The 11,529-nt window shown below is 33.7% G+C and overlaps 1 protein-coding gene across 1 annotated transcript in view; it reads right to left on the reverse strand.

Moving 5' to 3' along the window:
• LOC107563849 (transcription factor 7-like 1-B) overlaps nt 1-11,529 on the reverse strand; it is a 53,706-nt gene that overhangs the window by 6,042 nt on the left and 36,135 nt on the right. The window contains exon 11 of the mRNA XM_016248817.1: nt 4,946-4,951. Within this exon, the coding sequence (XP_016104303.1) occupies nt 4,946-4,951 (6 nt within the window). The remainder of the gene's footprint in view (nt 1-4,945; nt 4,952-11,529) is intronic.

Raw genomic sequence — 11,529 nt, forward strand, 5'->3', positions numbered from 1 at the left:
GCCACACAAACCCCATCTAACAGTATAACTAGAGGAATACAGACTCACCTTGATGCAAGCAGAGGAACACAACGAGCAGCGCTGTTAAGCGAAGCATGGCTTCAGTCAGTGATACAGTGACACATGAGATTGATTCCGGTAACGTTACACTCTTCCGTGTTTACGCACGAGACCGCCGAGGTTTGATGTAACACGCGGACCGGACTCTCTGAGCTGTAACAGAGAATTTAGTATTTATTATTACCCTGCCCAAAAATACCATAAACATTGCAGATAACATCTGAAGCAACGATTAATTTCCATACACATATCTTAAAAACTAATCCTGGTGCGCTTCAAATCGGGTGATTTAGGTCCAGGTTTCAGCTGTCAGTCAGTCAGTGATGGCGGCTCGAACACTTCCGGTGGCCTCAGCGCCTGACGCAGGCTTTTTTATTTGATTTTTTAAATATAATGCTTTATTATCAACAAGTAGCATGTACAGTGCCATATCTCACTATATAACAGAGGCTAGTGTTTTTATGTTGGTCTCTAGTACCATCTAAACCTTTATAAATTACGTTATATTGTAAATTATGAACAAGAGAACACAATTAAACCACACTGACAAACATAAATATACAGAAAATAACAGTGATGGACATTTTCTTGATAACTGAACATGGCAAATTAGATGAGAAAATAGGCTATCTATCTGATATGAGCGGGAATAAATGTACTTAAAGGCCGTAGTTCACCCCAAAATTAAAACTGTCATAATTTACTCACCCTAAAGTTGTTCCAAATCTGTATGAGTTTCTTTCATCTGTTGAAAACAAAGGAAGATATTTTGAATAATGAATAATAACTAAACAGTTTCAGCTCCACATTGACTTCCATTGGAAGCAGCCATACTATGGAAGTCAATGGGGGCCAACAATTGTTTGGACTTCTAAATTTCTCTTCTTGCTTTTTTTAATTTCAAATTCCTAAACATTATTTGAGATGTGACCAGCTGAGTTTAATTCCATCTCATGAGCTGATATGGAGGTAACTCTAACATTGCGAATGTCCTACTAATTCCAGCTATCTTCCACCAGAGGCCACCAGAGATTTCCCCAAACCTTCAACTGCACAGCCCCTCTCCTGCTGGGGCGCTCTCTTTCAGGATGAAAACACCCACATCCGCAGCGAGCCACACGCCACTGAGTGCTTCCATGAGTATAACCATGACATGTGCTGGCAGAACAGGGAAGTCTATGGAGCGACTAACAAACGCTGGCCATTGCTTGTCTTTTTGCTTGTTTGCTTTTCTTTTGCTTGTTTTTGTTTTATTTTGTTTTGTTTGTTTATGTATTGTTTTCTTTTTTCTTTTTCTGTTTTTTGTTTATTTTTTTGCTTGGTTTTGTTTAGTGTTTTCTTTTCTTTTGCTTGTTTTTGTTTTATTTAGTTTTGTTTGTTTTTGTGTATTGTTTTTTGTTTGTTTTCTTTTTTCTTTTTCTTTTTATGTTTTTTTTTGCTTGGTTTTGTTTAGTGTTTTCTTTTCTTTTGCTTGTTTTTGTTTTATTTAGTTTTGTTTGTTTTTGTGTATTGTTTTTTGTTTGTTTTCTTTTTTCTTTTTCTTTTTATGTTTTTTTTTGCTTGGTTTTGTTTAGTGTTTTCTTTTCTTTTGCTTGTTTTTGTTTTATTTAGTTTTGTTTGTTTTTGTGTATTGTTTTTTGTTTGTTTTCTTTTTTCTTTTTCTTTTTATGTTTTTTTTTGCTTGGTTTTGTTTAGTGTTATCTTTTTGCTTGTTTTAGTTTTATTTAGTTTTGTTTGGTTTTTGTGTATTGTTTGTTTGTTTGTTTGTTTTTTTTCTTTTTATGTAAATTTTTTTTCTTGGTTTTGTTTAGTGCTTTTTTTTCTCCTTTGCTTGTTTTGTTTGGTTTTTGTGTATTGTTTTCTGTTTGTTTTCTTTTTTCTTTTTCTTTTTGTTTATTTTTTTTGCTTGGTTTTGTTTAGTGTTTTTGTTTAGTGTTTTCTTTTCTTTTGCTTGTTTTTGTTTTATTTAGTTTTGTTTGGTTTTTGTGTATTGTTTGTTTGTTTGTTTGTTTTTTTCTTTTTATGTAAATTTTTTTTTCTTGGTTTTGTTTAGTGCTTTTTTTTCTCCTTTGCTTGTTTGTTTTATTTAGTTTTGTTTGTTTTTGTGTATTGTTTTCTGTTTGTTTTCTTTTTTCTTTTTCTTTTTATGTTTTTTTTTGCTTGGTTTTGTTTAGTGTTATCTTTTTGCTTGTTTTAGTTTTATTTAGTTTTGTTTGGTTTTTGTGTATTGTTTTCTGTTTGTTTTCTTTTTTCTTTTTCTTTTTCTATTTTTTTTTTTGCTTGGTTTTGTTTAGTGTTATCTTTTTGCTTGTTTTTGTTTTATTTAGTTTTGTTTGGTTTTTGTGTATTGTTTGTTTGTTTGTTTGTTTTTTTTCTTTTTATGTAAATTTTTTTTCTTGGTTTTGTTTAGTGCTTTTTTTTCTCCTTTGCTTGTTTTGTTTGGTTTTTGTGTATTGTTTTCTGTTTGTTTTCTTTTTTCTTTTTCTTTTTATGTTTTTTTTTGCTTGGTTTTGTTTAGTGTTTTCTTTTTGCTTGTTTTTTTTTTTAGTTAGTTTTGTTTGGTTTTTGTGTATTGTTTTCTGTTTGTTTTCTTTTTTCTTTTTATGTAAATTTTTTTTTCTTGGTTTTGTTTAGTGCTTTTTTTTCTCCTTTGCTTGTTTGTTTTATTGAGTTTTGTTTGTTTTTGTGTATTGTTTTTTGTTTGTTTTTATTTTTTATGTTTTTTTTTGCTTGGTTTTGTTTAGTGTTTTCTTTGTGCTTGTTTTTTTTTTTTATTTAGTTTTGTTTGGTTTTTGTGTATTGTTTGTTTGTTTGTTTTTTTTCTTTTTATGTAAATTTTTTTTTCTTGGTTTTGTTTAGTGTTTTCTTTTTGCTTGTTTTTTTTTTTAGTTAGTTTTGTTTGGTTTTTGTGTATTGTTTTCTGTTTGTTTTCTTTTTTCTTTTTATGTAAATTTTTTTTTCTTGGTTTTGTTTAGTGCTTTTTTTTCTCCTTTGCTTGTTTGTTTTATTTAGTTTTGTTTGTTTTTGTGTATTGTTTTCTGTTTGTTTTCTTTTTTCTTTTTCTTTTTGTTTATTTTTTTTGCTTGGTTTTGTTTAGTGTTTTCTTTTCTTTTGCTTGTTTTTGTTTTATTTAGTTTTGTTTGGTTTTTGTGTATTGTTCTTTTTATGTTTATTTTTTTGCTTGGTTTTGTTTAATGTTTTTGTTTAGTGTTTTTGTTACAACTATTCACACAGCATATAGTTTCTAGCTTCGTTATCATTATCACAGCCAGGTAATATGGACATTAGTGCTTTCTGCATGTCACCTATAGTGAGGTTTAAAAGACAAAAATCGCACCAAATCAATATAAATATTATATTAATTATTATTTCTACATGATTTTTTTTATACAACATTTAGATATTAGATTCAATATTAGTTTTACATTTAAACTGCATGCTAAATTAACAAATTACATTTAAAATGGTGCCAAATGTGGAAAAATCAGACATTCGTTGATGGAGCGCTGTTTCAAGTAATTTTTTTTAAGTAACTAATAATTATTCAAATACATATTTAAAATAATTATATTATTAATTATATCAAAACAATTATTTAATAATTGAAAAATAATATTAAAATGAATATTGTTGAGAAAGGAGGTGCAATTAGAGTCTGGACTGTAAAGGGCAGTGTAAGACCATGAATTTGTCAAAAGCCTTTCGTTCACTGAACTAAAATATTGTCTAAATTACATCACCAATTCAGCTTTTTTTTCCCCAATGCAGCTCTCCCATTTCCTCTTTCTCTAACTCTTAAGAATATGACTCTTTCAATTAGGCTGTATTAAACTTCAAATGCATCAAGAAATATGAATGTGATCAGTCAGTTATTTTTAATTAACATCTCGTTCATCACTAAAGTGAACACAATGTTAGAGAGAGAGTGAAATGATTTTTAAAACTGTTTGAAGTTCAGCTCAGAACTCAGAGCATGCATTGCTAGGACTCTCTAGAGACGGACTCGAGCTCCTCCTGCAGGAGCAGAGAACAGAACAGACTCTGAATGAGCAGACCGAGGGCCAGACTCGCACAAAACACCACGCCAAATTCACAAATATGGCTTGAACGTGTTCCTGAGGAGAACACAAACCCAGAAGACTGAATGTTAGAAAGCAGAGCGGTCCAGCAGATTTAGAATGCTTTCTAGTGTCTCTTTCACAGCAGATGTCCTCTTTAATTTTAATAACAAAACTCAATGCTTTATGTTTCTCCAAGTCTTATGTCTGGGTTCTTAAAGGAATAGTTTAGTCAAAATGAAACTTCTCTCATGCAGTTCCAAACCCGTATGTCTCTCTGCCTTCTGTGGAACACAAAGATGTTGCTGATTTTTCATGTTTTGATTTCATTTAATGGGAAAGCGCAGCATTTTCTTTTGTGCTCCACACCGAAAGTCATACGGGTTTGTTACAACATGAGGGTGAGTAAATGACTTCTCTTTTTTTGGCAAAAACTGACTCCCACCAAACATAAACGCCTTTGTTTTTTGTCAGACCACGTGCGTGAGATTATCTTTCCGATGTAAATATGTTCTACAGCAAAACAATTCGCCTAATCTTTATCTTGTATGACCTTAACGACTGTCATGAATAATTTGTCACAGCGAACAAAGATCTTGCACAACATGCAAATCATGTTAATGTTAATCAGTGTTTTACTCCTCAGCTGGAGACAAAACCCCTGCAGCCTCTAATACTCCACCAGGCCTAATCGTAGTCCTGACATTCAGTACTGAATATGATCCCTCTTACTCTTCATCTGAGTTTCCTTCTTTAAGGTCAAATGTTCATAAATAAAACATTAAGAGGCGGTCTTGGGCGCGCGGCCAGGTGATACCTGTCTTCACGAGGAGCTGCCAGCTGACACACTGTCAAATGTAATGAGAGTGTTGATCAAACAATCAATGAATATGTTAGCAGGAATGCACGTACTGTAACTGTCCATCACTGCACATGGCAAGAGACGTTGCTGTTACCTTCAGGTGGAACAACCTATGGAAAGGGCCAGTCATACATGCTGTTCTCACTGTGACCTCCTTCATTTGGAGGAGTGAGTCTTTAATAATCTGATGTGGCCAGTTGGAGACAGCAGGAGACCTTCTCCTTTGTGAAGTAACCTACAGGTGGAACAACTAATGGAAAGGATTTTAAGGCTAAGAAAGCCCAAATATAATTGTCCACTTACTAGTGGAGACCCCGTTCCAAAATTATAAAAGCAGCTCTATATTTTCATTTATAAAACCTCATTTGAGTGAGAAAAATATTGTTTGTTATTACAGAGATTAAATGTTTTTCTTTCATTATTATTAGGGCTGGGTAAAAAATATGGATATCTCGATATTAATCGATTCTCATTTTTACGGAACGATATCGATTCTTAAATCCCAAGAATTGATTAATCTAGCATGTTTTTTTTAATTAATGAACGGAATTTTTAAGAGCACTTCCGATCCAATATATCCCAATAAGCATTGTGCTTTGGTACTTTTAATATGAAACAAAGTCTCAGATTTCAAATTCTGTCCATTGTATTGCAGTATTCAAACAATAAATGCCATTTTGGCGCTGTTTAATGTTGAGTGACAGACCGCTGTAGCACCTCAGTGAACTGATCACCTCCTCCACATTAATACCAGCTTCAGCACAAAATAAACATGACTAAACATCCGAAGAAAGAGTACAACTTAACAATCTGTATCCTGTCTCATGTTAATCTCTCAATCAGTGTTTCAGCCGCACATAGACGTCAACATGACGGCTTGTAAACAAACAATGTCACATAACGTCACATTTACCTCAGAAAAACATATTCGGTGACCATAAACTCATTAGTCAGATAGAAAAATAAACTGTAGTTTCTAAGTTGTAAGTAATTAACATTTTTTAACAGTCATACAGGAATATAAAAAAAACAATAAAAATGACAAAACAACAAAAAAAACCTAAAACTTTAAAATGAAACTGAAAGCAAAACATAACCATATGAAATAATACAAAATATTAAAAACTATAACAATATCTCAGTGGTATTAAAATAGCACTGATTCAGATGTATTTGTAAAGTGTTTTTCACTGTAAATATTGTTCTAAAGCAGTGCTATAAAATGATTGACTGATGTTTGTCTGCGTGTGTGTTAACACATTGACAGGCCTAAAATAAAATTTTGTAAAAATCTGAAACCCCAGTAGATTCTTATTATATATAGTTCATATACACAACCAGTCAAATGTTTGAACACACTCGACTGAATTTATGTTTCTCATGAGCTTAAATACTTGTGATAAGGCTTCAGCTTAAATGTATGCAATGTAATTTGTTATTATACATATCTTTTTTTAAACGAGTGAGTCTGCAAGCATGCAGCATATATGTTATCATATATCTTTCAACATTGTGTGAAAAGCATCCCAGGATGCAACTCAAATAAGAGAGGTTTGATGTGTTTATCTAAAATCATTAACATTTTAAACTTCTTTATTCATATGACGAAAGAAAATGTGTGTTTGGAGGTCTCTTCTGAATCCAGACCACGGCTCTGAGCTGAGTAAAGACTAGATATAAACTGTCTGTGAACTTGACATTACTCTTCCTGTGCACCGTTTCTATGAAGCGTCAAGTTCAAGCATTCAGTCCTGAAATAGAGTCATGTTTTCAGCTTCGCTTTATAGAACATTATCGATGAAGCCATGAAAGGCTACAGAACCTGAAGTCTTATTCATGTTCGGTCTTCAGTTCCTGTCATGACACAATACAACCGTTTTCATCAATCACAAATCCGTCTCAGATTCTTACATCCATAACAGCCACATCTGAATCGACTGGTCAGTTAACCAGCGAACTGAAAATGACGTTGTTCCTCCTCTTTCAGAGGCTGACAATCAGGCCGTGGTCTATTAATTTGGCTTTGCACTCAAGCTGATTTATGTATTCTTTTGTCTTAATATTGATTGTCGGAGTAGAGGAATGTAAACACAATGTCAAGTGATTCAGACACATCAAAGGCCGAACCTGGCACGAATTCAAGATCAAAGCCGGGCCCACCGGCAGACGCTTGGCCAGGGGCCAGTGCGCTCTAATGAGCTGAATTAACATACTAATTCTGACCTTGTGAGGAGCAGACAGATGTCTCTTATGAGAGAGAGAGAGTTCAGTGCACACTTCTTTGTTCAGTACACACATTTAAAGAGGAAGGTCTCCTGCTGTCTCCTGCCAGCCGCATCTGATTATTAAAGACGCAATCCTTCAAATGAAAGAGATCACAGATGTGTGAGGGGCTAAATGTTAGGCAATGTATGATTTAAAAAAAATTCAATAAATCATAGCATGTTATTTACCAAAAACATTTGTCAATAGAAGAGTTAAACAAGTGTATACATGATATATATATATACATACATACATAAAACTCAAATCAAATAATCCTAAAAAAAAATGTATAATGGTTTCTACAAAAATTTGAAGCCACACAATTGTTTTCAACATTGATAATAATAAATGTTTCTTGAGCAGCAAATCAACATATTAGAATGATTTAAAATAATATATAAATATCATTTTAAAATACATTCAAATAGAAAACAGCTATTTTGAATTGCAATAAGATTTCACAATATTACCGTTTTACTGTATTTCTGATCAGCTGCAACTTTTTTTTTACATTTTTAAACTAGAATAAAATATTTGATTGAATAATTAAATGGATTTGTATATTTAATTATAAAGGATTTAAATTGAATATAATTTCAGAAAGAAAGAAATATACTATTATTATATAAATCTATTTAAATTATTGGATTTTTTAAAAATAAAATGTTTGGGTTTACATCTTTAAACATTTTAGAATAAAAGGTTTTATTTTATAACTAAACACATTTATATATTTAATTATAATCATGTAATTCAAACGTAAAAATATTATTAATAATAATAATATTAAATATAATTTTAGAATTAAATAAATAATGAAATACGCATTTTTATGCGTATTTCAATTATTAGCACAATAAAAAAAATGAAATTTTACAGTTAAAATGATAAAACCACAAATACCATTTCTGCTTAAAATAAAGGTGTGTTCGAGATAGAGTAGAAGATATTTTATAATAAAATGCTAATGCAACGAAGTGCAACACAATTAAATAATATCTGAACTCATCAGGTATACACAAAATAGTGCTGTGCCTGCAGCTCCACTGGAGTTAACGAGCACTTTTCCAAGAATTGACTTGGAGAAAACAAGCTTGGGAGAATAATCACAGATATCTTTCTCCAGCCAATCTCTCTAACAGGCCAGTCATATTAAAGTCACTCAGCCCGGCTCGCTGTGTGAGCGCTCTGTGTGTGTGTGTGTGTGTGTGTGTGTGTGTGTGTGTGTCAGTGGGCGTATGGAGAATAGGCCAGCGCATCAGAGTCCTAGCCTTCTCTGTTGTCTGACAACTCATTACCTTTAATTTGGTTGATGGGTCTAGAGCTAAGGGTACACACGGGGCCCCAGAGAGCATTGCAGGGCCCGGGATGATGCAAGGCATATTTCTCGCTTCTCTAATGACTGCCGAGCAAAATAAAATATAAGCTTTTGTGTGCATGTGACTGACAGGTCTGTACCTCACCTGAGGGCAGAGAGGGAAATGAGCACTCAACGTGTGTCAACCTGTCTGTCTGCATGCTCACACACACACACACACACACACACACACTCGCACACGCTGCGTGTCACACAGATAGATCTGACAGAGGGGGCAGTGCAACCGTATGCTGTTAAAACCGCTCATAGTTGAATCATATGGGAACCAGCACACACTGTAAGACATCATTAAGCAATCAGTGATAATGATGCCTTGCATTTCCTCATACTTGACTTGATTGGCTGTTGCAGGCAGTGTGAGGTGTGAGGTGTGTCGTTTACAGCTCTGGATGGAGCGGCTCGGAATCTTATTATGGCACATTATTGCAGTGAACACACACAGATATGTTCATGGGAGCGTGGCTGTATACCGCCGTTGAGGTCTTGTTTTTTCCCCCAAGGTGTATATAATAGAGATTGTGAAATAACTGCATGTTATTAAGTCAAGTTTGGTGCTGCAATGTAAAAAAAAAAAAAAAAAATTATCACAACTTTTTATCTCACAATGTCAGAATTGTGGGAATGTGGGAATCTGAATTTGCAATTATCTTCTTCTTCTTATTATTATTATTATTCTATGGTGGAAAAAATAGAATAGCAAGATATAAACCCATTAAGGAAAAAGTCAAAATTGTGAGATGTAGAATCAGGATTCTGAGAAACAAGTCAGAAGTTGCAGTTGCATTTTTTTATGTTTCATTCTGTGGTAGGGGGGAAAACTGAATTGCGAGATATAGACTCAGAATTTCAAGAACAGTCAGAATTGCGAAATGTAAACTCAGAATTCAGAATAAAAATTGTGAGATATAAACTCAAAAATACCAAATTGTGAGAAAAAAGTCAGAATTTGGGAAAAAATAAATAAATAATAATAATCGCAATTACCCTTTACATTTGTATTCTGTGGCAGAAAAAAAAAAACAGAACTGCAAGATATAAACTCTATAAAAATTCTAAATTGGAGATAAGATGATGATTGATAATGATTGAGATGACCAATCAAATCTTAGCAGGGTTGCCAAGTCCACATGTTTGGGCTACTTTTAAACTGTTGCCTCATGTTGATTTCTCCCTGCTGGTTACAGGTTTGACATATTGCATAAATTATATTTGACTGAAATGCTTGTATTTGCTCTAAAAAATGCTGGGTTGTTTCAACCCAACTTTGGGTCAAATATGGACTAACCCAACCGTTGGGTTCCATTTTTAAATTACATTTTTGACCCAAAGTTGGGTTGAAACAACCCAGACTTTTTTCGAGTGTTGAAATATTTCATATTCCGCTAGCGATAAAGCTGTGCAAGATAGTACGTTTTGTGAAGGAGGGCTACTGGTATGGGGGCCTTTGCGCTGTGTTCAGTTTGCATAACAGTGACTGTAAAATGTTTATTTTAGGTATGGAAATATATTTTGAGTTTGATATTTGGTATATGGTCATTGGGCTGCTATTGAGCTAATTTTGTTATGCAAGCCTGGTTCACTGAGGCTGCTGACAGAGAATTTCTTGACAGCTGTTTTACGAGAAAAGCGTTAAACGACCAACGGCAATAATCAGGGATGCAGATAAATGTCTAATTTCTCTATTTTGAACTGAAAATATATAATTCACGTGGTTGGTGTAATGTAATTCGCGAGCAAGCTTAATTTTGGGACCATGGTTGGTATTGTGCGTCCCTGACTCTGAGGCCTCGCGTTTGTTGAAATGTCAATTTTATGAGCGGGATTCCTTGGACTTGGCGATTTAAGTGTCAGGGTCTAATCAGGGTCTCAGCGCACAGACACGGCGGTTTTTGGAGGCTCGGACACCCGTCAGGAATAGGGAGGTCTGTGGAGGGTGTCTCCTCCGCCCCGTTTCTCAGCTGAACCGTTCTTGGCATCTCTGCCCGTTTCTAAAGTCCCTAAAAAGCAGAGGACTCCACCTTGTGTATTTTTCACTAATTGAAAAGCCTAATGAGCTCCCTGGAGCTCCATCCTATTACCACACACTTAATTACAGCGCCAGCAGCAGCTCGCCAAGCCACAAATAAAGACGCAACGCGAGAAGTGAGAGGAAAAGAGAAGGCAGGGTTTGACCTGCTTTTTGTCGTTGTTTTGGGACTTTGCATTCCAGGAAGGAGCAGATGTCTATTTTTTTTTATTTTTTTTAACCGTGTTTATTTTTGGCAGAATTTTGAGTTGCTCTGGCTCATCTGTTTATTTTCCAGTGCGGTTTGCCTAAATTCCACCTATTAAAGATTTAACTCGAATTCCTCTTATAGCAGCAGGGTTTCTCGAGAAGATTATTATGCTATCATTTTGTGCTCTAGATGTTGTTTTTAGAGGAGTATTACAAAATCCCTGCATCTTGAGGTAGGCTAACATTGTGGCGTTTCCCACGAATACATTTGTGCAAAACAATGTAGCCTACTTGCTCCTTCACTTATTGGAAGAAATTCATCTTATTAGAATCTTATTAGGAAATTTCAGTTGTTAGAACTAATCACATTTTTTTTTAAATTATTTATTATTTATCTAATGAACTAAAAAACCATAACACATTAAAATGTTATTTTTTTGGCCTGTCTATTTGGAAAGTTTTGACCTCCTTTTGACTGTATCCCACATTTAAAACCATTCAATGGCGTTGAACTGATATTCAGTTAATAGTATTTTAAATTAACATTTAAATTACCAAAACAATATTCAGCAGTCTCCCACATTTCGCATACAACAAAACATGATTAATTATGGTGAGAAGACAATTAACATACATTTTTAGACAAAAACTGAAATGTTGGCTGCATCAAAGATTCTTATAAAACGTATTA

Source organism: Sinocyclocheilus grahami, unplaced genomic scaffold (genome assembly GCF_001515645.1).
Source record: "Sinocyclocheilus grahami isolate Dianchi unplaced genomic scaffold, SAMN03320097.WGS_v1.1 scaffold892.1, whole genome shotgun sequence".
In the NCBI taxonomy this organism is placed as follows: Eukaryota; Metazoa; Chordata; class Actinopteri; order Cypriniformes; family Cyprinidae; genus Sinocyclocheilus; species Sinocyclocheilus grahami.